The 24,877-nt window shown below is 40.8% G+C and overlaps 4 protein-coding genes across 5 annotated transcripts in view; 1 reads left to right on the forward strand and 3 right to left on the reverse strand.

Moving 5' to 3' along the window:
- The window catches only part of LOC145478497 (cilia- and flagella-associated protein 46-like), a 40,785-nt gene extending 31,362 nt beyond the window's left edge, over nucleotides 1-9,423 (forward strand). The window contains exons 53-65 of the mRNA XM_081456539.1: nucleotides 1,997-2,082; nucleotides 2,541-2,734; nucleotides 3,251-3,301; nucleotides 3,826-3,902; nucleotides 4,266-4,429; nucleotides 5,019-5,119; nucleotides 5,294-5,360; nucleotides 6,496-6,531; nucleotides 6,639-6,738; nucleotides 6,841-6,953; nucleotides 7,555-7,636; nucleotides 7,962-8,098; nucleotides 8,791-9,423. Of these exons, the coding sequence (XP_081312665.1) occupies nucleotides 1,997-2,082; nucleotides 2,541-2,734; nucleotides 3,251-3,301; nucleotides 3,826-3,902; nucleotides 4,266-4,429; nucleotides 5,019-5,119; nucleotides 5,294-5,360; nucleotides 6,496-6,531; nucleotides 6,639-6,738; nucleotides 6,841-6,953; nucleotides 7,555-7,636; nucleotides 7,962-8,098; nucleotides 8,791-9,080 (1,498 nt within the window). The 3' untranslated portion in view covers nucleotides 9,081-9,423. The remainder of the gene's footprint in view (nucleotides 1-1,996; nucleotides 2,083-2,540; nucleotides 2,735-3,250; nucleotides 3,302-3,825; nucleotides 3,903-4,265; nucleotides 4,430-5,018; nucleotides 5,120-5,293; nucleotides 5,361-6,495; nucleotides 6,532-6,638; nucleotides 6,739-6,840; nucleotides 6,954-7,554; nucleotides 7,637-7,961; nucleotides 8,099-8,790) is intronic.
- A 75-nt stretch (nucleotides 9,424-9,498) lies between these two features.
- Nucleotides 9,499-13,332, reverse strand: LOC145478520 (uncharacterized). Its single transcript, XM_081456571.1, has 3 exons — nucleotides 12,063-13,332; nucleotides 10,541-11,141; nucleotides 9,499-10,310 (listed from the first exon to the last, which is right to left on the reverse strand). The coding sequence occupies exons 1-3, from the start codon at nucleotides 12,311-12,313 to the stop codon at nucleotides 10,080-10,082; spliced, it is 1,083 nt and encodes a 360-aa protein (XP_081312697.1). The 5' UTR covers nucleotides 12,314-13,332; the 3' UTR covers nucleotides 9,499-10,079.
- Nucleotides 13,333-14,240: 908 nt separating this feature from the next.
- LOC145478522 (uncharacterized) lies at nucleotides 14,241-18,274 on the reverse strand. The gene is made up of 3 exons (XM_081456574.1): nucleotides 17,324-18,274; nucleotides 15,680-16,280; nucleotides 14,241-14,569 (listed from the first exon to the last, which is right to left on the reverse strand). Exons 1-3 carry the CDS (start codon nucleotides 17,503-17,505, stop codon nucleotides 14,339-14,341), a joined length of 1,014 nt encoding a protein of 337 aa, XP_081312700.1. The 5' UTR covers nucleotides 17,506-18,274; the 3' UTR covers nucleotides 14,241-14,338.
- A 73-nt stretch (nucleotides 18,275-18,347) lies between these two features.
- Nucleotides 18,348-24,877, reverse strand: LOC145478523 (uncharacterized). Of its 2 annotated transcripts, XM_081456576.1 has the most exons (4): nucleotides 24,659-24,877; nucleotides 23,402-23,591; nucleotides 21,169-21,769; nucleotides 18,348-19,516 (listed from the first exon to the last, which is right to left on the reverse strand). In XM_081456576.1, the coding sequence occupies exons 2-4, from the start codon at nucleotides 23,551-23,553 to the stop codon at nucleotides 19,286-19,288; spliced, it is 984 nt and encodes a 327-aa protein (XP_081312702.1). In that variant the 5' UTR covers nucleotides 23,554-23,591; nucleotides 24,659-24,877; the 3' UTR covers nucleotides 18,348-19,285. The 2 variants fall into 2 exon arrangements, with proteins under 2 accessions (XP_081312702.1, XP_081312701.1); XM_081456575.1 differs by lacking the exon at nucleotides 24,659-24,877 and having other exon boundaries at nucleotides 23,402-23,727.

A 24,877-nucleotide genomic window follows, 5' to 3' on the forward strand; every position in this document is an offset into this window, starting at 1 on the left:
GTCACGATATTTTAGAATTCGATTTCAGCTCAATGACGTACCCTTTGTTTCTGGAAATTGGACAGAACTTTTCTACTTTAATCTAGATTAAGGCTCGGTGCAGATATTCGTGGAATATAACTTGTAACCGCCTGTAGCAAAACGAAATTTGCGACTTGCTTCAAGCAAAATGGCATTTAAGGGAAAGTTAGAACTCGTGTCCATTATTTAAGACATTTTCCAGGATTATCAATTCGCAAAGTAGCAGATCTTTGTGTTGTTTAACGGAATAGTGTTAAACAAATTGACGTAAACCCAATGAAATGCTCATCCGTGTACAGTGATCAGATATATAACCATTACACGCGACGCGACAACTTCCCGGTTCCATGTGTTTTATTAACGCTCGCGAATAACCACAACGGTTAACCATTTGGAAGTCAGCGTTTTGCAACCTAACCTTCCCTGTCCTTCCCAATTGGCAGAAGGTTCAAAAATTTCTCACTTCACATTATTTGAAATGCAGGATGGAAGCAATTTGGTGGTAAAATAGTCGAGTTTAACGCTTGAAATATCGTTAACCGTTTGCCGGAGACAAAAAGTTAACTACGTAACTACCTTTCTATTTCAATTGAACGGTTAACCATATAAACCTTCTCGCAAAGCTCTCTATTGCTAGTTCATAATCCCAGACAATGTTGAATGGTTTTTCGTAATTCCTGTAAAGCGAAAAAAGGTATAATTCGAATGACACGGAGCAGTTTGGAACCAAAATGTTTTACCAGAATGGTTAATCGTAAGGGTTAATCGCGGCGGTTAACCCGATGACACTTCTGAAGCCGAGAACACACCTCGCTTTATACGCATTCCAGTATTAGAGGGGAAAACAAAGAAAGACATGCATAATTTAACCGCGTTTAGGTAGCAGCAACGCTTTATTGCTGTCCACAGATAAACTCCGCGAAACTGGCGAGGACAAGGCGAAAATATCCACTTGCTCGGTACCTACTGTTTCAACCGAATTTGCATCATTTCTGTTTCGCGCGAATCAACCAGCCCTCTAAAGACGTAGACAAGGTCATATTTTTCAGTCCAGGAAATAGAAACACCCTTTTTAAACACAACATCTTGTGCAAAGTTGGATTGTACGGGCACGCAAGTGGGCCGTTTGCCCCTCGAGAGGCAACAGAAGGTCATGCCACGGACTCACCAATCGTCTACCGTAGAAGGTCATTTAGAAAGATGACTTTACGTTTCTTAGTGCCTACCCAGGTAAAACTTGCCATTGTACGCTCTTTTCTTTCTAGTAGCGCTCGTTAGCTGTACCCGCGAGACGGTAGAACTCCCCTATTCTCCAGCCTTTGTTAGAGCGAGTGTTGTAACATTCTTTAAATTCTTCTTTCAGACAATCCCGGACAAAAGAGTTGGGACACGGAGCAAGTTCTCCCCTCCCCCCACTTTCAATGTTGATAATCAGGTGATTTTTTCCCTTTTTGTTGGAAAAAACGCAATATTTTCTAACATTGATTAGGGGGGAAGGGGGATACGTGATACAGCTCAAGTGTCCCAACTACTTTTGGCCAGGTTTGTAGGTCAACAGCAACAACAAGCTTTATTTCCCCTTGGACTAACAGAAACATTTTACAAGGTTGTATATTAATACAGTTAGGGGCCTGGCTACCTGAAATAACTAGAGAGTTAAAAAGGGCAGGCAGGCAGGCAGCCAGCCAGCCAGGCCTACAGATGTATTAATGCAAATTTAGGTCGGTACACACACATACACACGCATGCAACACAGAACACATAGTTAAATTAAAACAGAGGTCAGCTAAATTATTACCAGTATGGCATTACTATTGCAAGGATTAGGGTGGATTCGTATGTTTCTTGGCAAATTCTCTCCTGAATCTAAGTGCAACGAAAACCAGCATCCAGCTAAGCTACACTTGACTATTGCGAAAGTTTACTTTATTTGGTAGTCTGCCAAAAGGCTGATTTAAATTCGTTGATTTTACAGACGATTTCTTTACGGGGCTGTGCTGGACAAGGGTCGTTCTCCTATACCAAGCGGAAAGGCAAACAAACAGTCGTCAACTGTACCAGGTACGTTCCCCTTGTTTCATTGGCTGCATGTTCGTGGACCCCCGTATACCTACATCCCCACATGGCCATCTTATAGGAGTATTCTCACTGCAGTTTGAGTTACTTTGGCCACGAACAAAATCACCTTTAAATTGAATGAAACTCGAAAATAGTAATTTACTAAGATACCAAAACTCCAAAGAGATAATAATAAACCATAAAGGAACAAGGATGGTTAAGGATGGAAAAGATTGACACGCATTGCAAACGACAACGTTGAAAAATTTAGGCTAAACTTTCCAAGATGCGCAAACCTTGAAGTAGCTCCCTTAATCTCAATTTACCCAAAACTCGACAGCAGCGCTAGCTGAAACTAATTCAATCTCATTTTGCTACAAATGTGTTAATGAATACTTTTTCCATATATGCGTCCGTCCATCTTTCTTTCTTACACTGGCAGTTCTTATTTGTTTTCTCAGTTCCTTCAAAGCCCATAATAACCCGTGCAGCTGTGAATGCAGAGGAACTGGAACAGCTCATTGAAGAGTTTTGTCTGTTCAAATCTGACACTGCATCTGAGCTCATGAGACGAAACTATGTGCGACACCAACAGGAGCAAAGGCGGAAGATGTTGGCTAAGCTAGAGGACAACAGTCTACAGGCTGATAGTCAGGTTAGATCTTTATAACAATCATCGATATTACTCAATGAGGCTTGTTTATTTACGGTGACATAGACATAGACAGGTTATTTAACTTGGTCGCACACTTAGCTCTGGTAACGGTGCGTCCAATGGACTTGATAAGCAGAATCTTCAGGGCGTACCAGCTAGTTTGCAGGTGCGCCAAGAAAACAAAATAACAAAGTAAAACTGTACATTTGGGAATGAATATTAAACTATACTAAGGTTAAGATTATATAACTACCATAAAATATCTAAAAAATGTATAAGAATATAAAAAATGCGTATTAATTGTGGAGATAAAACTATGCATAAGTAAGATATGAAAAGGAAAGAAAATGTTAATTAGCACTCATGGATTTACGCTAAACACATAGACAATTAAATAAAGTTCCTTATTAGTTATTGGGTACGGTTTCAAATTTTGCCAGCCTGCCTTTTCTTGTGTATTTGTACAAAAAATTATGTCCGAAATTAACTGATATCGTTTTATTGTTGCTATTGAAGGAGCTGTTGACTGTTGACTCCAGTCTTGCTGAAAAAGAATCCCAACTCGAGGTAGCCCTGAACTTTACACTTCTTAAAGATGAAAATCTGTATTCAGCTATGCCCAAAGTTCAGAGTAGATTTAGATTTTTAAACTACAGTGGAACCCCGCCCTTCAGACACCCACTTATAACGGACAGTTTTCTTTGTTCCGACATCTAAAAGCTCATATATTTTCTCTTAAATTAGCCCGCTTAATGCGGACACCCGGATAATGCGGACACTTCTGCATGTCCCTTTGGTGTCCGTATTAAAGGGACTCCACTATATGCGGAAAGTTTGTTTGTGTTGTACAAGTCAGTTGATCCTGTCTTCTTGGATTGAGTGAGCCCCTCGTGATATCGGTAATGATGTTTTCAGGTAACACAACATAACGTTTGCTGATGACGGCAAGTTCACCTCCAGAATGCTGGTACTATTTCTGATTGGACAATAAAAATCAAAAACGCTTTGGGTACTTTTGAAAGAATTTGTAAAGGTAATTGTTTCTTTGCCTGTCTTAACCTCGCCTGAAAGCCCTTTATTTCTCCCTTTAGTCCCACTTTAGGGATGTTGTAGCAGCGGTTGAAGCTTACTTGGATCCTATCTTGACTAAACTACACCCAGCCTTGAAGTAAGTAAAGCTCTTTACAAATTGGTCGTCAGGTTCTTTTATAACAACTTTTTATTTCATTTTTTATGTTTTATTTTCTGTGCTTTAATAGCACCGGCTAAGTGTTTCTGATTTGCTTTGAGTTGCGATTTGTTCATTATGTTCTTTGCGTTTGTCGCTGACCAAAGTATTTACAGCAGCTTTTTGCAACTGACTCAAGGAAACTGTCCTATTGTCAAGTCAAAATGTAGTAATACGGTGCTAAACCAAAGCCTAAATCTGCTGAAAGCTGTATTAAGTTAGAAAATTGATTTGATAATAAAGGCGTGTTTCAACAGTTTGTGTTGTACTACGAACTGTAACGAACATGTCTGCTACTCTCAGTCCAGAGGCAGTGTCAGAATCCGTAGTTCTGTTGGGTGACGAATGGCTTCTTCAGTTACCGCTGGAGGCGCTCAAGACCTTTGCTGTTCCTCAGATCACGAGCATATCACGTGACTTCTCATTACAGTTCCACTATCACCGCGTTCACCCGGTCGAGCGTTCAGGTAAGAGATATATACACGAGTATATACAAGTCTCGAGCCCTTTTTGAGATCAAGGGGATGTAATTTTTAGAAATGCTATATTGCAAGATTCTTGTACTCATTTATCTAACAATTTACATTTAAAGGAAACTCCTGCTTGTCTTGTGATTTTGTTTTTATCTGATTTATGTATGCCTTGTTTTGTTTCCCTTTGCTTTGTTGTCCTCTGCCTGTTTTTTTTGTTTTGTTTTTATATGATGTTTGCTTTGTTTTGCTTTCCACTGTTTTGTTTGTTTCAGTTTTTCTTGTTTGGTATTGCTCAGGTTTGGTCTCTTTTGCCAAACCATGAAGCACCTGCCAAGTGTTCAATGATGAGTGGAAACACTTCTTCAACCCCCCTTAATATTATCAACTTTCAGGATATTTAGTTTATAGCACCTTGTAGTGAAAGCCATCATCGGGTAAGGGGGAAGACTGGTTTATGGATTTTTATATGCTGTTAATCTTGTTAGGGCATAAACAAGAGCATTAATTCACTTTTGAACGAAGCAATCTCATCATCGAATGTTCACTTATGATTCGCTTACTAATGGACTCTTTATCTTTAAAGAAAGTACAATTAAGGTTGCTGGAAAAGCAGGAAAGAAACAAGACAAAGCCAAATCAGATAAACCATCCACAGCAAAATCAGGACAAAAGAGTGAAAAAAAGGTGAGAATTAAGTACAAAGTAAAAAGAGCAACAACCGGCACTGGGCATGTTAGTTTACTGGTTTGTTTTACTATTTAGCTCTTTTTGTGTGTTTACTTGATGGGTAATTTATTTGTTTGTTTGTGGGCATAGACTATTTGTTTATTTATTAGTTTTTTTGATGCATCACTTCAGGGTGGTAAAGAAATAGGAAGTGGAGTTCCCAAAGAAGGTCCTGTGGTGGACTTCAACGGAATAAGATGTATCCTTTGTTACGAACTGGTCGTCAGTTATTTTTACGTTAAGAATGTGACATGAGTAGCAGTATCACATATCAGCTTCTCCAAGATGAGCAATACCACCTCGACAAACCGACGAGACGTGTCAGAACCAATGCATACATGGAGCGGTTAATAAAAGATGAACATTAAGGCAACCTGATCCTTACGGCAATGGAATTGACTAAACAAGCTTTATCAAATAAAGGAGTACGATATACATAAACTTGTTCGAAATTGTAGTTTTGCAAAATAGACCCTCTAGGGGGCGAGGTGTGTCCACTTTTTGTTGTTACGTTCTCTAATAATTGTTTGTTATGCTTAGGTGACCAAGCATTTTTCAAATTGGACTGCACGTGAAGTAGTGTCATGCGGAATACGTAACAAGACCACGTGCTCGTCAAACAGTTCCTTTGCTTCTGACTGGTTGAAAAAAGACACGGTTTCCGTGATTGTTTACCAGAGCACTGCGCGATTTTTCATTTTTTGTTAACTAAAGGCGACCGCACACTAGCCGTTTTTTTGTCGGCCGATAGAAAGCCTTCACTTGTCGGCTAGTGTGCGGTGAATTCAGAAAAGTCTGCGACAAGATCGGGGCTTGTCGGGCGATATCTGACAGTCCTAGATCTCAAAACGTCTTGTCGGTCCTTGTCGGCTAGTGTGCGATGGACCAAGACAATTTGTCGGGGCTCGCGCGCGCCTCAACCAATTAGGAAATGTCATGAGAGTCACGCCAGTGGAATAGGCGCCATCTTGATTTTGGATGACTCGGCCCTAAGCCTCAACGCGATTAGTCGCGACAAAAAATCGGCTGGTGTGCGGCAAGTTGATGGCCCGACAAATTTTAACTTGATTTGACCCCGACAAAAAATCCGCAGTTCTACGACAAAAAATCGGCTAGTGTGCGGCAGCCTTAATTAGCGAGTTTAGACATACGCTACACAAAAGAAAAGCAACAAAATTACTATTAACATTCAAAAACCACTTACTGTGACAAATGACTTGCATGAAGGTTTAACGTTTGCAGTTAAAAGTTTGTCATAGCAATGTAACTAAGGAAGCCTGTGTGTCGTGTAACAGCACAATGAAAAACAAAAAAAACACTTGACCGCCGTTTAGACATTGTCGACCCTTATGCTGAATGTAGCGAGGAAGGTGAGTCAACTGATGATCTTAGTTTTACTACAATTCATTTGTTTCCTTAAATCCACTATCTGTTGATCTAATTTTAAATGAAGTTCCTGTCCTTTGTCTTATTTCAGGTGATGACAACCCTTATATGGTAATGAATGACGTCATCGCTAAGTACAAGAACTTTACGGCCAAGTGGAATGGAATTATGGGAAACGATCACCTTCCGAGGTTAGTTTAAAACCATTCAGTCATTCGTTTTGCCAGCTCTATTGTCAATTCTAGGATGCTAACGCCTTTTCCTGTTTTTTTTTTTTTTTTTTTTTTTTTAAGTGTCGGTGAATTTCAACATCTCATATCTGAAAGCAGTGGTTTTATCTTTTATGGCACTGAGAGATACCTGGGGTGCCTGCCACCTAATATGCTAGCACCTATGAATGTCACAGGTACACCATATGCTTGTCTAGATTGCATGCATCATTTTACTTTGAAGCTTTTAAAAGACAATTTTCTTTAAATTTGACGTGCATGAACTGGTTTTACAATCGTTGTTTTAACCAGTCAGGACAAAGATGATTTGTTCTTATCCAATGAACGCTCAGAACCGAGCTCGCGTGATATGATGCACACGACTATTCCCACGCTAGCCACCGGTAAAAGCCTGCTCTCAATTCTTCGTTGAAGTGTTCGGGTTTTTTTTATTATTATTATTATTATTTTTTATTTCAGTTAAGAGCCATTATTAAGAGCTAGTGCGTTGGACTCTGGATTGAGAAGCCCGGGTTTTGTGTTGTGTTGCGTTGCGTTGCGTTGCGTTGCGTTGCGTTACGTTGTGTCCTTGGGCAAGACTCTTAACCTTCACAGTGCATCTCTCCACTAAGAGTTTAAATGGGTACCGGCAAATTGTAAGAGGGACCTGACAGAATGCTAGGGCGTGACTAACAACGGAGTAGCCTCCCATCCAGTAGCAATACTTTTGCTGGTAGCTTCACGCTAAATGATATTGTCGTTTAGCTTGGTGACCCGTTTGCTTTATTGATGTTTCAGACTGCCATTTAGTTCTGTTGTTGGACTTGGTTCAGACAAGCCAGAGTTTCCTCCGTCAGGGAAAAGACGATGCCACAAAAGCGTAAGAGCTCAAACTTCTATTTTTGACTGAAATTGCTATGCTGTTTCAGTATGAATGTTCTCTGCGAAATACTGTAATCACAGTCAAATACACTCCTAGTGAAATTGCTAACAAAAATTTGAAAGGTGACGTTTAAAAGCAAGTATTATCAACTTCTCTTTACTTTGGCCGAGGAAGAAATGTAACGAACACCAAGATTGTCACTAAAATTAGTCACTCTAACACACGACTCTTTGGTATTAAATAAACAATGAAGAAGTGGTAAATAATTGAACATATTTAAACAAGGTATCCACAGAGTCACCATTCGTACATTTTCTAACAGTGTTGGTGAGTTATGGCTTGAGCGTCCTCTGGAGACCGCCATGCTGTTATCGTTAGTAGGTGTAGCAGGGGTGGTGTCTAATCAGTGGCACTGTCAGTTGTCTGAGAACAAACACAAGCTCAACACCTGCCTCACTGGTGAGTACTGAACTCCTTTTTAACTAACTGACTCCGATTTCTCGTCTTATCGACAACAACAAAAAGAACTTTTGTACTTATGATGAAAAATAAAATTTCTCAATTAAATGAACTTTGTTTAACGTGGGCAGTTAATAACAGTCGCCAGAATGACAAACCTTTGGTCCCCAAATTCTGATCTAATTGAAATATTGAAATGTTGGTTTGCGGAGAGGGGAAAACCGGAGAACCTGGGAAAAAAGCCCTTAGAGTAAGGGCAAGAACCAACAACAAACTTAACGCACACGCGACAACGCCCATCCAGAACTCAAACCCAGTTCAGAAGAGGTCAGGACGTGTTGTTGACTTTTAGCTGACTTGTCTTTGCTTCATACTTGCCATACTATACGAAAGGAAGAAAGGAATTTGATTTTATCACAGTAGAAAAGAGGGAATGATTGGTTGCCTTTTTTTCATGAATCTTCGTAGACGCACCCGAACAGTCTCCGATTCGTACTGTGCAACGAGAAAATGCGCGAAAATTGTTCGCCAACTTGTCCCTGTCGTCTCAGTGATTTTTTATTTTCGATAAAATTATTTTGCTCTCCGGACTGTGCAAGTCAAAACGTTTGCTGGAAACACTTGCACGTATGGAAATGGTTTCGTTTTTATTCTTATTTAACCTCTAACACTGTCGATGACCTTACTTTCAGGCCTGCTGGAAACGAGCAAAACAGTAGGACAAGCCGTCAGAGGTCTGGTACAGTTTCCTAAAACACCTGATGATGAACCGGAAACTGACGCCGCTTCAGAACGAGGCTCAAAATCTGGGCATCAAATCGAGGTAGAAGTGACTGGTGACGAGCAAACAGTCCCGGACCAGGAGGAAACTGGTGTAAAGGAAGAAGCGACCGAGCCTGCTTCATTCTCGAGACACTGGTTTAACACAGTGCTGTATGGTACACCAACGCTAATGTTGAATCCGCCGAAAGGCTCTAGCTAATAGTCCAGGATGGACATGTGACACTATATTAACATGGCAAACGGCTTCACGATGAAAGTGATCGTTGTCAGGTTCTTTGTGCGGTCGGAATTGTGTAACACAAACACCTTATCAGTGGACCGCACACCAATTAAATTCACAAAAGTACTTTTTGAAACGACATTGTACAAAAAATGCACTTGATGTTAAGAAGAAGCCTTTTCCTTTCTTGGACAAAAGTTTCCCAAACTGACCTCAAAAATGCAAGTATGTTGTTAACTCTTACTTGGGCGTTTGCCGAAAATGGAATATTTATCCATTGACAAAGGTTTTTATACAGTATAAACTTCATTTAACTATCTTGTTCTGTCCATATTGAGTAGCATTGACGTCATTTTGTTTTTGTGAGTGTTTCGACCAATCGCGAGCCACACGCTAGTCCAGAAGCATTTTTGCATTTATGCAACTTTGTTAACTAAGTGTTTTTACGTGTAACAAGCGGGTGGCGCTACTGAAAGATACGAACTTCCATCTGGACATGTCTTCCGTGCAAATGATTACGTCAAGTTTTTCAAGTTCCATGCTGAGAGAATTTTCAGCGGACCCAGCGGCAGCCTGTACATCCAAAACGTCCTCGTAACCCAAAGTTCGAGATTATCACAGTGTAACCACGTTTAAGCAAAATATTAACGAATGATAACCGTTTTATCGTTCCGTTTTGTGGTTGAGTTAAACTTCATTTATGCGTTACTAAGATGACGATGTAAGATTTGTGAACCTTTATTTAGTGGTTAAAAGGTCATACAATTTTTGTCACCATGGAAAGTTTTATCCACCAGGCAGTACTATGTAAGCTTTGAACAATCAATTTTCTAGATTAGAGAAACTTTATTGCCCACCAGTAAGGTTTACTTAGCAGATGTGAGAAAAGACTCTCACAGATTCAGGTAAACAATCTCCATCCTTGTTTTGTCAAAATCTTAGAAACGCTGACCTGGTCATGGTTCTTTCCAAAGATGTTTACAGCTTCAACTTTCGACAGAAACACTGACAAATTGAACAGCCCGGATCACACTCGTAACCCGCGGGACAGCAGTGCTTCCCGTCCCCACACGGGATGGCTTGCGGTATGAGACAACATCCCAGTCCCGTAGGAGAGAACCTGGCGTTACAGCACGTGCTGTTATATGGGCACACTGTCACCACATTGCCAGACGTGTTCTTGCAGGGAACTAGATTTTTGCTTGCTATCTACTGGACAAAATATAAAAATAACCAATTATGATAACTTGAAGGGATGGAAAGTTTCGTGCTCCAAATATTAGTTTGATCCTTTCGTTTAAAGAAACCTCGGCCCGAACGGCAGAGAATGGTATTGTATACCGCTCTCAGGGAAATTGATGTTGGCAGTGGCTAGTTTCACTTCAAAGAGCTCAATACTAGAAACGAGAAGGCTATAGCATAACTAAATAATTCCATACCAGTGAATCTTGTCTCGCCCAAGAGCGAAGATCCTCGTCAATTCCTTGTGCAAGATGCAAAATCAAATCCTTTACCCTCGCACTTAAGTACTTATTTCCTGATGAAGTGTAGTGCGGGCTCGGCTGCTTGTCAGCGATACTGCAGTTGAAATAAGGCGGACCTCCGCAGACCTTGATCACCCAGGTGTACAAGTCAGCGGTAGCTACAGTTGGATAATCCTCCATCACGCCACGTGCTATGTTGTTGTATTGTATGACGCGATCATTCAGCGTAGCATTCCAAGGCACCGGCGTTGTGAGAACGTACCCAACTTTAGCCCCAGTTGATAACAGTATTGATGTTATAGTTTTTAGATTTTTAGCATAATCAACTGGTGTGGTGTATTCCTCTGACCGCTTGCCGCTACATTCCACGTCGTGGAAACCAAAATTGAAAATAATAACATCATATCTTGTTGGTTCTAACATGGTGGTCTGCAGAAACAAGCGTAGGCATCGCAGACCGTATTTAGAGTCCAGGACTCCACCGTCCTCGTGATCCCAAGGAGCATGCTGGACTTGATAGCCACCACCTAACGTTTTGGCGACCCACGGAGTGTAACTAGAATACAACAGCATTTATTACCATTCACGAAACTTGATTTAATTATGTAGTCAGGGAACAACGCGGCGCTAAGAGAGTACTCTGAGATCTTCGCACGATTCTGTACTTCTGTGGAGTGGGTTCAGAGCCACCTCAACGAGTTTTTTTAAACTTTGCAAAAAGTTGCATCTTATCGTGCTTGTCACTAGTCGATAAAAAATGGGGGTCACCGAGCTCGTTTTTGAGTTAAAAGGGCTTAAAGCTAAAGCTAAGGGCGTTTTTAGCAGGTCATATTGTTGCTATGGTAACCGGTTATATAAAAAGCATGACCGCAACTTGTTAACCAATCATTGGACATTTCTGATGCCATTAGTGTAGCATCACTTGTTAAACAATGGTATTATTCATCCTTCAAAGTGTAGCTGTTCGAAAAATGCTGGAAACTTTCGCCAGCCTCCTTAATTGTTCAAGTTTCACATAGAATGGTAAAAGACTTGAGCAAACAAAATGAAGAAAGGAAAAAAATATTGGAACAGTTTTCGAAAGAGTTAAAAGTTGGGTTGGTATAGTCCATCAAAACTGCAATAAGCCTTAGTAAGCCGCCTTAAAATCTCGCTAAGATATGGGCTATGTTTCCACCTACTCGGCTTTTCGGGCAAAATAAAGAAATTTTCGAGATGAAAAAAAGGCACTTCCAATTCAAAGCGTACTCATGTCTTAGAGCAGGTAATAAGCTTAGTAAAGCTTACCCAATACTCACGGAATCACCAATAATAAGAGATACGAGATATTTTAAGGTCTTTTATCCCCAGGACTAAAAGTAACATCACGCAACGGAGATCTTGTTCATGTGGGCGACCGGAATAAGTCAATAATGGCACATCCCCATTCATTGTATAATTAACGGTTCCACGGAATAAGAATCTCAGTAAAACCTACCCAATACTAATGGAATCACCAATAACAAGACAGTTCGTCTTTCCAGTCGTTGCTTTCAATGGCGGGCCTGGTTTGCAGATTCGTTCAGCTGGCATGTCAGCATTGCTCATCACTGGACTGACAGGAACCATGACAATCACACTCACGATGAAGGCGGACGAGAAAAATCCGATAACCCTTATGCTAAAATGGTACCCAGCAGAAAAATTCAAGAGGGGGGGAAACTGCAAAACTCGTTCCTCTTTCTGCATTTTAGGTTGTTAACACATTTTCGATAATTTCTACCGGAAAAGGGATCCATTTGACCTGTCTTGAATATTTTATAGCTGTAAAGAAAATTTCAAAGCAGTCCAACAGATATCGAAACAAAGAGGTAGTAAGCTGCGGTGCAAGGTGGTTGTTTGTTTTTCTGTCAGATTTATTTGCGTAATAACTGCTTAGCATTCCGTCTTGATTCGCTTTTTTACGCTTCCCTTAATTAACCAGAAGGCTAGGGATAATCGACCAGTAGAAAACAAACCTTTGAAGAGCGTCAAGTTGAAAAAATTTAGATCACACCTCAGTTTGTCGTGCAATTCTGTCTATTTAATTATTCACATCCTTTGTTTTCTACACTAAAGAAAATTACGGCAAAGGGTGAGAGAAAAATAACTTAAACTAAATTGACGAGCAAGGGGCTAGGGAATTAGGGTTGATGATTTCATTGTCAAGCGAGTTACAAAAGTTAGGTTCTTGGAAAAAGACGGAAGATTTCTTAACGTTATCTTGGCAATAGGGTAGACTGAAGACCTTTTGGAAGAAATTTTTGTAAAACGTAAATGGAAAAGATGTGTGTTTTCAGTCGCCAATTTTCAGTTGGTAAATACAGCCATATTTGTTTTCCTAAATATCTATATTAAAACAAATAAACAAAACAAATTTGTCAAATTCGCCAACCGAACTTCAGCTAATGACAATGGATAATATTTTTCTACTGGTGATGAAATCATGCGTTAAGGCACCTACCAAGGTCATATACTATGGTAATTGAACTGAGTGGAGTGCAATTTGGTCTGAAATCATACGCGTGATTTCAAAATTGAACGAGCGCGCATTTAGTATGCAAAACTATGTCATGTGACAAAAACTCATACGAGGGTAACAAAGAAACAAGCAGTTCTGAAGTCAGAACGAAAACAGTGTTCTTCATGCATCAAAGTTCAATTATCGTCCCCTGAATCAATGATGGAAGACCTTCCTTTTCTTCTGTGAATGAGGCTGAGACTTCTAGTTGTCTTTGGAGAAGGAATTCAAAGGTGCAGCTAGTGTAATTCTGCGATGGATTACTTTTGAGTTATGAAACTCCCGCGAGTGCACAATGCCCAGTGGATAGTTTTTCTCTTTTAAATACCGTTCAATGGCACTCTGCATGATTTTAAGGGATTCCAGCTCGTAAGTAACTCCGTTTCTTTTTGTGACCTCGGCGTAGAACGTAATACTCAAGACCTTGTCAAGTTCTTTGCGGTGTCGTTTGTTTCAAGATATTTTCAAGATGGCGGGGTACCAGCTTCGGAAGACGTTCGTTCATTCACTGTTTTGTGGAGTGGGGCGTATTTTGACAACGTATGTTTATTCACAGCGACAGAGTTGAGCTCTTGTATTGCTTCGTTTGAAACTACCGGAAACCTGGAAACATCTACCTTCTTGAGATGGCCCTGAATTTGTTGTGTGGTTCTCGTTTGTTTGTGCTTAGTTGGACGGATCTTGAGCAGATGCTAAAGAAAAATCGGCAGAATATTCGTCAAAATGGACACTGAATGTTGGAAACTTCCTGTAAAGTAGGTCTTCAGCCTGAAGGAGCTCATAATCGTCATTCAGAAACTGTAATTAATTAAATTCGTCAAATGTTTTGAAAAACAACCGCAACAACAACAAAGTTTTAGCGATAATAGTTGCAAAATTCGCCACACAATGGCTTTTTGTCTTTCATTTCCTGAAATTTTATTGCTTACTTTAAACTAACCTTGAAATCTGATTGGTTATTTTGTTTTACTATCCTATTCTCATTGGCTGAGAAAAAGATGCGATTTAGAGCAAAAAATAGTGCGATTCGTGAATAAATCGCACTGCTGAAAGCCAATCAGATTGCAAGGATAACCAGTGATTTCAAAATGGATTTAATAAACAAAAGAAGTCTTAAAAAATCGAACTTTTTATTATTTCAATTATGGTAAAAATTATAATCACTTTGTCAAGTCATTCAGCTAAACAAACAACAGCCTTTTCCAATGCGTCTTTCATCGCGCCTTTTGACAGGAACACTCGTATCTTGAACAGGCCGGATCACACTTGTAACCTGCGGGACAGCAGTGCAACTCGTCCCCACACGGGACGGCGTTTGGTGTGAGACAACATCCTTGTCCTGGTACGGAATACCTTTCGTTACAGCACGTGCTGTTATATGGACATACTGTCACCACGTCACCAGACTTGTTCTTGCACTGAACTGGATTTTCTCTCTTTGACCACTGGAAGAAAGAGAAATTCCGGCGAAAAAGTTAGTGTCTCCCCTTGCGATTATGCGCCACACCGCTGTACAACAACAACAGCGAACGCTTCGAAGACGCTTTATAGTTACTCGACCAAATGACGCTGGCTGGGTAAGACTCTGAGAAAGACTTTAACCAGGTGTGCCCTTCGTTGAACACCTCAGACGGGGGGAGTGGGAAGAGGTAATAGTGGGGGGGGGGGGGTGGGGCGGTAAGGCCCAAGATCGGCTAAGACTTTTAAAAGCACAACAAACTGAACTTAGCTACAACTAATTGGAAAGAGTTGCCAAGGACAGGTAAAGGGTTTAAGTCAGTTAGTCACTCGACAACGATATGGAAAAAGAGTGGCATGGGCATTTTGATGCGTTTTGGATGTGATTTGGTTGTTGTTACTAACAAGTTGGAAAAACTAAGACTTGTTATGTTTTATTCAAAGAGTTTCTTACAGTAAGTCTACAGCACTGCCCTTCGCACAATAAGCGTGAATAAGTACCACCCTAGCTGGGATACGCGCGTATCGAAATCGTCGAAAAAATTAATCGCTGGGGTGCCTTCTTTAAATAATAAGGTAATTCGTAATTGCTGAAGCTACACGGGGCTATTTACAAGATTAATAAGAAGATAAGAGAACACTTTCGTGACAAACGAAGAATGTGGAATAAACTGAAGACGGGACTCGGAATTTTCGGATCTTGTCTCCTGTTTATGTAGCTGCTACATTATCTGGGAAGTGATAGACTGTTCACAGAGTCTCTATTTACGTCGGCGAAAGAAAAAACCGAGCGGAGCGAGTGCAAAGTTCGCAGGGGTGGAGGGTGGAGTTTGCGAGCGAAACGAGCATCTCCGTCCTACCCCCTACCCAGTCAAGTCTTCCGCTTTGCGTTGGCGTCCAGTTCTCTCGCGATTCTATCCGCTCGTTCAACGATGGAATAACAATACGAGAAAATAGAGGGCCGTGAACAGTCTAGGGAAGTGACGGCCCTGATACTAACGTAGTACTATAAACGAGAGGGGCTGCAGCGGTAATTTAACCTATCATATGAACATATGTTGTGGTATAAGCCATGAAGCACCCTAAAGAATACTCACAAATAATTCTTGTCTTTTCCAAAAGCGGGCACTCTCATCATGTTCTGGAGTAAGATCTATGATTAGATCTTTTACCCTCTCACTTAAGTACTCATATCCTGAATGCGTGTAATGCGGGCTCGGCTGCTTGCCAGCGATAATGCAGTTGAAATAAGGCGAAACTCCGCAGACTTCGATCACCCAGGTGTACAAGTCAGCGGTAACTACAGTTGGATATTCCTTCATCACGTCACGTGCTATGTTGTTGTACTGTATGACGCGATCATTAAGCGAGGCGTTATACGGCACCGGCGTTGTGAGAACGTACCCTACCTTAGCCCCAGTTGATAACAGTATTGATGTTATGGCTCTTAGATTTTTAGCATACTCAGCTGGTGTGATGTATTCCTCCGAGTGGTTGCCGCTATAGTTTATATCATGCATACCGAAATTGAAGATAATAACATCATATCTTGTTGGTTCTAACATGGCGGTCTGCAGAAACAAGCCCAGGCATTGTAGACCATACGCAGAGTCCTTTGCTCCTCCGTCTGTTCTGTCCCAAGGAGCATGCTGGACTTGATAGTCATCACCTAACATTCTGGCGACCCACGGAGTGTAACTGGAACATGAAGAGCAGAAAACAATTAGTATTCCGTCGCTTTCCTAAAGCATAGGAAACTATGCCTAAACATATAAATCGTATTTTGTAAGTGACCTCCATATTTTGTAAGTGAACGGGCCTTAGTGGATTATAAAAGCAAACTTTCCTCGTATGTTAGATGCATTTAGAGATAGTATGCTCAACGCAATTGAAAATTACTTTCTAAAAGCCTTGGTCCACAGTATATGGCAACCTGATTTAACCCTTTGTTTAGAGGCGCCCATTGTTTTCCCGAGAGTGAGAAAGTGGACACGCGACAGTAGCAACACGCTAAAAGAGGTGTAACCCGCCATGAGGTTTTCTATTTATTGCGGCGTTGAGAGCTACGGTGGCGGAAAGTAGGCCTGATCACAAGCTAGGAGAAATGTTCAATGTAACGTTAACTGCCCTGCGTGACCATCATTTACATCCACCCTCTCTGTCAATGATCCGCGGCAGTTCCCAAGATATTAAATTAGATGGAGAAATCTAAAATCATTTAAACTAGTAAAAAGTCCTATAAAAACTTCAGTGAAAAAAGTTCAAACATGCAAGGAAAATTTAACGAAAATATGACTACTACTGAATATTTTTCTCTCCTTACAAAAAACCTAGCGGTTGCACACTGTTACATGCAGCGATCTCTCTACTGGTTAGATTTTGCATATAGCACGTCTAACCTCGCTGAAGGCCCCAGACTGCGTTTAATACAGACCAGTCTACACCAACGGTATATTTTTTATTTTTTAAGTTTAGTATATTTTTAGCGCGACATGTTCGGCTGCATCGCAGGCGTGAGTCTCCAAGAAGTGAGAACGTGCAATAATCTAACCACAGCTGGGTATTCTGCAAAAATAAAGAAATTACGAGATATTTTAAGGTCTTTTATCCCCAGAACGAAAAATAACATCACGCAACGGAGATCTTGTTCATGTGGGCGACCGGAATAAGTCAATGATGGCACATCCCCATTCATTGTGTAATTAACGGTTCCACGGAATAAGAATCTCAGTGAAACCTACCCAATACTAATGGAATCACCAATAACAAGACAGTTCGTCTTTCCAGTCGCTGCTTTCAATGGCGGCCCTGGTTTGCAGATTCGTTCAGCTGGCATAACCGACCGATAGTCAGCCTTGCTCACCACTGGACTGGCAGGAACCATAAGAAACATATAGAACAACAAGGACAAGAAGAAAGTCATCTTGATATCTTGTAGTGAACCAGTTTCTAGCCTCTATCAGTTACGCTAGCGGACTTAGAGTCAGCCTGATCTTAAAGGAAAGTTGATATATCATTCTCAACAACACGCAACCCGTGATTGTCATGTGATTTCATTAACCCCCACATGACTCCGGTTTCATGTCCGTAGAATGATTTGCACGCAAGCTACCACTTTGCTTTATTTTTTATTAGAGTCGGCCTCAATTCACAACTGACAAGTCCTGTGGAAATACAGAGAGCTCCGATATCTTTTATGTCAATTCTATGAACAAATCAAAGCGGCAAGTTGACTTAAGAAGGGCTGGAAGAGTACGACTCTTTCGTGGATCCGTGGACATCTTTTTTGGATAATGACCCACTTTAGATAATATCCATACTAGGGTAGGCAACAAACTTCCCGAAGGGGGACTCCCAGAAAAATTGGGTGGGGGTGTAAATGCGGCCCGCTTTCCAAAACCCTTACCCCGGGCCCTTACCCTCGTTATGACCAAAATCCGCAATTTTCCCTATACCCTTGTTATGATCTGACACAGTTGCCGTAAACAAAATTAATGAAGGACTTTGTTTACGGTCTTATTGACATGATGAAAAAGTAACTTCTTCTAGAAAACATACCCAATTCAACTTCTACCATCGTTACGGAAACAACGCACACTGGAGACCAAAACACAAATAGACGAATATTGAAATTATAAAATTTACACTTTTCTGATGGTTACGTCTTACAAAACAAACCTTCGGCGATTGCCTCTTTGGCTCGATGTCTACAGTGAGCCGCTGTGTATCCTCTTTACACAGTGCGTTCTGGGTGATGTTCTGGGTAGTCTTTACTCGGTTCTGAGTAAGGTTATCATAGCACTCGCACGGCTGCTTTTTCTCAGTATCGCGATCAACGTGTTCACAGGGCTGCTTGGGTTACCCTGAGACTAAGGTTTACCATACTGAGTTCACACGCGCGCGCTGAGAACGAAAGTAATCTGCGAGCGCTCGAAGGAAAACGTCTGAGTATTTTTCGATTTTTTAGACGTCACCATGAGCACAAAAAGCAAAACTAACAGCGCTCCAAACTAAGAGACTTGTGCTTACCATAAGAGTCTTGGATTCTGATGTAAGGAATGATTTTGTCAGAAGTGAATAAACTAAGTTAATGCCAAAGGCGAAAATCGATTTGCTTAAATTCTGGTTCGCTTAGTTACTTGGTTCACTTGCTAGAAAACTTGGTTCCTCTTGCTGGCTCACTTTGCTCACTTGCTGGTTCACTAGGTTCATCTGCTGGTTCACTTGGTTGAGCAAATGAACCAAGTGAACCAGCAAATGAACCAAGAGAGCCAAGCAGGCAGGTGAGGCAAGCGAACCAGAACGAAGACTAAAGGCACCAGCAGCTGAATGACGTGAACTAACACTTAAATAAAGTTATTATTATAACTAGGAGAAGAAACATGAGAACAAGCACATGCATCAGGTAAACCATGCATACGAAGCAAAATAAACCAAGTGGACCAGTAAGTGAACCACGTGAGCAACGTGAGGCACGTGTTGAACTAGCTGTTGAACCAGGTCAACCAGCAGGTAAAACAAGTAACTAGGGAAGAGAACCACGTGACAACGGCGAACCAGTCGATGAACCAAGTGAACCGACAAACAAACTATAAGAACAAGCAAGTGAACATTTTTATTATTTCAGTTATGTTAAAAATTATGATCATTTTGACAAGTCAGGCAGCAAACTTGACAAACAACAGCCTTTTCCAATGCGTCGTTCATCGCGTCTCTTGACAGGAACACTCGTATCTTGAACAGGCCGGATCACACTTGTAACCTGCGGGACAGCAGTGCAACTCGTCCCCACACGGGACGGCGTTTGGTGTGAGACAACATCCTTGTCCTGTTACGGAATACCTTTCGTTACAGCACGTGCTGTTATATGGACACACTGTCACCACATCGCCAGACTTGTTCTTGCAGGGAACTGGATTTTCTCTCTTTGACCACTGGAAGAAAGAGAGATTCCGGCGAAAAAGTTAGGGTACGGTATTTACTAGAAAACGCGTCCCCCTTGCGATTATGCGCCGCACCGCTGTACAACAACGCAGCCCCTAATAAACCATTTCCGAGTTGCTCTTGGCTCTTTCTTAAAACTATTCTTGGTACACAAAATGATTTCATATGGAAAATGAAATTTTCTTGCTCGTTCATTGTCTTGCAAATCAAACTCATTTCCATATGAAAGGTTGTGCACCAGGACTCGTCTTGAAAAAGAGGTAAAAAGCAACTCGGAAACGGGTTATTAGGCAGCGCCCGCTTTGAAGACGCCTTAATTGTCACTCGACCAAATGGCGCTGGTTTGGTCATACTCTCAGAACGGCTTTTGCCAATGTGACCAAGTATGCCCTTCGTTGAACACCTCAGAGAAAAGGTAACCCAGTCAGGGCCAAGATCGATTGAGGCTGAAGCACACAAACTGGACTGGGCTACAACTAATTGGACAGAGTTGAAGGACAGTAAAGATGGAGTCACTCGACAGCGATATGAAAAAAGAGTGCCGTCGGCATTTTGGTGCGTTTTGGATGCATTTTTTTTTTTTTTTTTGTTCAACTAACAGTTTTGATGAAACTAAGACTTGTTATGCATTAGATCGGTTTTCGTTTCAGTGTAGAGACGTAGTTGATTTTGCACTTACTACGCCCGATAATTGGCTGAAAAAACTCGCGCTACTTTTGCATCCAATCACAAATAAAACCAAAACCAATCATGATACGTTTTCCTGCGCTTCACGTCAGGTAGGCGCAATAACTTCGAGTTTTGATTGGCTCACTGTATTGTCTGTGTCTTTTGTGATTGACTAGAGTGATTACTTTGGTTATGGTTTTACGACGCTTAATTGAAAACCGCTCTATTCGTATACTTTCCCATAATTAGTCTTAAAAAAGCGCAGCCCTTGAATAAGCACCGCATCGGAACTGTCGAAAAATTTAGTAATCGCTGAGGCTCTTTTTTCGAGTTAATAAGGTCCCGGGGGGGTACTTCCAGAAAAGTTGGGTGGGGGTGTGCGGTCCACTTCCCAAACCCCTTAACCTATTTATGACCTGACCAAAAATTCGATAGCCTATTTATGAGCGTTGCAGCTGGCACAGTTGCCCTAAACATAAGTTATGAAGGGCTTTTGTTGACGGTCTTATTGATAATGATGAAAAAGTAGCTTCTTCTAGGAAACATACCCAATTCAAGACTAGAGTGCTAAAACCATACCCTATTTATAACCAAAATGGCCAAAATCGATACCCTATTTATGACCAAAACGGCGGAAAAACCCTACCCTTTGGAGCCGCATATAACTATATAGCCTCTATAAGGTAGTGCCCCTCCCTCCCCGGGGAATAAGGTAATTCGCAATTGCTAAGCTACATAGTGCTATTAACAATTATTAATGAAAAGGTACGAGTATACTCGCGTCACAAACGAGAAATGTGAAATAAAACTGAAGACGGGACTCTGAATTTCCGGATCTGCTGCACAAGCTGGGAAGTGACTGCCCTGATGCTAACTTGGCACTATAAGCGAGAGGAGCTGCAGCGTTAATTTAACCTATTACACGAATACATGCTGTGGTTTTAGCCATGAAGCACCCTGAAAGAATACTCACAAATAATTCTTGTCTTTTCCAAAAGCGAGGACTCTCATCACGTTCTGGAGTAAGATCTTTGATTAGATCTTTTACCCTCTCACTTAAGTACTCATATCCTTGTGCAGTGTAGTGCGGGCTCGGCTGCTTGCCAGCGATAATGCAGTTGAAATAAGGCGGAACTCCGCAGACTTCGATCACCCAGGTGTACAAGTCAGCGGTAGCCACAGTTGGATTATCTTTCATCATACCACGTGTTATGTTGTTGTACTGTATGACGCGATCATTCAGCGTAGCATTCCAAGGCACCGGCGTTGTGAGAACGTACCCTACCTTAGCCCCAGTTGATAACAGTATTGATGTTATAGCTCTTAGATTTTTAGCATACTCAGCTGGTGTGATGTATTCCGCTGACCATTTGCCGCTATAGTTTATATCATGCATGCCGAAATTGAAGATAATAACATCATATCTTGTTGGTTCTAACATGGCGGTCTGCAGAAACAAGCCCAAGCATTGTAGACCATACTTAGAGTCCTTTGCTCCTCCGTCTCGTCTGTCCCAAGGAGCATGCTGGACTTGATAGTCATCACCTAACATTCTGGCGACCCACGGAGTGTAACTGGAACATGATCGAAGATCAGAGCACAATTAGTATTCAGTGGCTTTCCTAAACGTAAATCGTGTTTTGTAAGTGACTGAGCAGGCCTTAGTGGATTATAAAAGCAAACTTTCCTCGTATGTTAGATGCATTTAGAGATGGTATGTTCAGCACAATTGAAAATAACTGTTTTTTTATAAGAATAGTTGTTATAAGAATATCGAGGCTGAAATTTGCCAAATTTTAAGAAATTTTTAAGAATAAACCTTATAACGTTCTTAATGGATAAACATTTTTAGAAAAAATGACAGTAGGTAGTTTTGGTAGTTTTAGTAATTTTAATTATTGTATATTTTATATTTTAGATCTGTGATACTTGTATTTCTTATTTTAGATTTTAATACTTTTTATTTTATAGAGGACCTCCTTGAAAACCACGTATTTACGTGACTGGCGCTTCCTCTTTAAAGATTGTTTTTATTATTTATTATTATTATTATTAAACCTTAGGCTGAGATTTTGAAAAGAATACAATTTTGTGTGTTGAAAATTTGAAATACAAAACAATTACTTATGTCTTTAACTAAGCCGTATAAAATTCTTCTCTTACGTAAACGGCACAACTAGCCAAAAGTCAACCCGTTCGTTCGATGCTTACAATATTTCTGCAAGAAGGTATGTACGTCATATCAGGCTTTGATGCCTACAGGCCGGCTCCAAATTAATTTAAACACCATCCAGCCACCGAATACATTCAAAAACAGACATACGTTATAATCTATGAATATTCTCAAGAATATTTTCAGCCTAAAATCGGCAGAAAAATAAGAATATTCATCCTGGGCAGGGAAAACAATATTCTTATGAAAAAGAGTGTCGACATTATATGGTAACCTGATTTAACCCTGAAGTGAGAAAGTGGACACGCGGCAGTAGTAACCTGCTGAAAGAGGTGTAACCCGCACGCAATCAGGCTTTCTATTTTTTACGGCGCTGAGAGCGATGGTGGCGGAAAGTAGGCCTGATCACAAGTTAAGAGAAATGTTCAATGTAACTTAGACTGTCCTGCGTGACCATCATTTACATCCACCTTTTCAATCATCCGCAACATTTTATTTATTCAACTTCGCCTAACTAAAACACTTATCTACATGAAGGTTTTATTAGGCAGGGAGACCACTACAGCCCAGCCAATTACAGTGGATCCTTCGGTTTCCAGTTGCCTAGCAAATAAATTGGATTCAAGGAAGTCCAAACATGTACGGAAAATTTAACGAGAGTATGATGAATATTGAATGTTTTTCTCTTCTTATTTTGATAGAAAACCTAGCGGTGGCATGCAGCATTTTGTACGACGCGCGTGGTCATAATTCTGACCTCGCGAAAGGCCCTAGACTGCGTCACAGACAATCTACTTCGTCGGTATATTTATTATTATCTTTTAATATTATTTTTGACTACTTTTAGAGCGACATGTCTGCCAGCATCGCAGGACGACTCCGGCCCAGATCAAGGCTCGGTATTCTAGTAAAAAAAGGAAATTTTCAGGGCTAAAAACAACATTACGCAACAGGGATACGTGGGTTCATTTCTATGAAGACTATGAAGGCGACCTTAATGGTTCCACAAAATAAGAATCTCAGTATAACCTACCCATTGCTGATGGAATCACCAATAACAAGACAGTTCGTCTTTCCAATCGTTGCTTTCAATGGCGGCCCTGGTTTGCAGATTCGTTCAGCTGGCATAACCGACCGATAGTCAGCCTTGCTCATCACTGGACTGGCAGGAACCATAAGAAACATATAGAACAACAAGGACAAGAAGGAAGCCACCTTGAGATCTTGTAGAGAGCCAATTAATAGCCTCAGTTAGTTACGCTAACGGATTTAGAGAGCCTGATCTTGGAGGAAAGTTGATACAGTATATCATTCGTGATTGACATGACTTCGGTGTCATGTCCGTGACGTGAAGAGAACATTTGCACGCAAGCAATCTATTAGAGTGAATTCGTGTCACCCGCTTTTTATATGCTAATGAGAATCACTACATGGGAATGAGAAACACAATTACAAAAGCACGCACCAGACTGAAACCAATGGCGCTTTCCATGAAAAATTCTGGTTTGAATTTTCGGAAATTTCCGTTGACGAATGGAACAGCATTTAAAAACACAAGGACAACCTCGCGAGGTATGTCCAAATGTTCTCGGAATTTTCGGTTGAATAGTTCGCTTCGCGGAAATTCAAATATGGTTTGCTTTCCGGAAATTCAAATACGGTTCGCTTTGCGAAAATTCAATACTTTCCGGAGGTTTTGGAGACTTAAGAAAATTTCCCAGGAAATTTCAGTACTATTTTGTCCCCATTTCCAAATTTTCTGAATTTAAGGTTGAATGGAAAATTCCACGAGTGCTTTAAATTCCTAATTTGTGGAAATGAAAAAAGAGATTCCCTATATTTTTTAACTCAATTCTAAGAACAAACCAAAGCGACAAGTTGACTTAGGAAAAGCTTGATTTTTTTGTGGATCCCGGGATCCATGGACCCGCCGATAGGCAGCACACTTCTACGATCCTCAAGAAAACAACGCATAATGCATGGAGACCAAAACACAAAAAGCCAAATAATGAAATTATAGCATTTATAGTTGTCTGACAGTTAGGTTTCAGAAAGATGTAACAAACCGTCAACTATTGGCTCTATGAGGCTTTGTCGACAGTGAACTGCTATATATCCTGTTTACACAGTACGTTCTGGGTAAAGTTATCTTAGCACTAACACGCGGCTGCTTTTTCAATCGACGTGTTTACAGGGCCGCTTGGGTTACCCTGATACTAGGATGAACCATAGTGAGTTCTACGGATGCTAAAACACTGGTAAGAGGCAAAATTTGAACAAAATTTCTCACCAAATCAACGCCTGTAATCATCATTTCTGTTGAGAAACTAAACTGATTTCCCAGTATGTGTTATGTTTTTATCGTGATCATCCATGGCTTTCCAACATTCAGGGTCAGCCCACACGTATCTTGTTTTATTTAAAACTGGGTTATTGGATAATGCAATTCGAGAGTCTTCATTTGGGGCTGAACATACCTATATAGCCCATATAAGGGAGTACCCTCCCC

The sequence above is a fragment of the Orbicella franksi genome, chromosome 2 (assembly GCF_964199315.1).
Source record: "Orbicella franksi chromosome 2, jaOrbFran1.1, whole genome shotgun sequence".
Taxonomy (NCBI): Eukaryota; Metazoa; Cnidaria; class Anthozoa; order Scleractinia; family Merulinidae; genus Orbicella; species Orbicella franksi.

What these genes read in the sequence shown, in the direction of transcription:
- LOC145478520 (XM_081456571.1), bottom strand. Translation starts at nt 12,313, where the DNA reads ATGCAGAAAGAGGAACGAGTTTTGCAGTTTCCCCCCCTCTTGAATTTT. An exon ending in GGTGATTCCATTAGTATTGG is followed by an intron (nt 11,142 to 12,062) that starts GTAGGTTTTACT and finishes GTTGTATTCTAG; the next exon opens with TTACACTCCGTGGGTCGCCA. An exon ending in GGGCGAGACAAGATTCACTG is followed by an intron (nt 10,311 to 10,540) that starts GTATGGAATTAT and finishes TTTGTCCAGTAG; the next exon opens with ATAGCAAGCAAAAATCTAGT.
- LOC145478522 (XM_081456574.1), bottom strand. Translation starts at nt 17,505, where the DNA reads ATGACTTTCTTCTTGTCCTTGTTGTTCTATATGTTTCTTATGGTTCCT. An exon ending in GGTGATTCCATTAGTATTGG is followed by an intron (nt 16,281 to 17,323) that starts GTAGGTTTCACT and finishes TTCATGTTCCAG; the next exon opens with TTACACTCCGTGGGTCGCCA. An exon ending in GGAAAAGACAAGAATTATTT is followed by an intron (nt 14,570 to 15,679) that starts GTGAGTATTCTT and finishes TCTTTCTTCCAG; the next exon opens with TGGTCAAAGAGAGAAAATCC.
- LOC145478523 (XM_081456576.1), bottom strand. Translation starts at nt 23,553, where the DNA reads ATGTTTCTTATGGTTCCTGCCAGTCCAGTGATGAGCAAGGCTGACTAT. An exon ending in GGTGATTCCATCAGCAATGG is followed by an intron (nt 21,770 to 23,401) that starts GTAGGTTATACT and finishes ATCATGTTCCAG; the next exon opens with TTACACTCCGTGGGTCGCCA. An exon ending in GGAAAAGACAAGAATTATTT is followed by an intron (nt 19,517 to 21,168) that starts GTGAGTATTCTT and finishes TCTTTCTTCCAG; the next exon opens with TGGTCAAAGAGAGAAAATCC.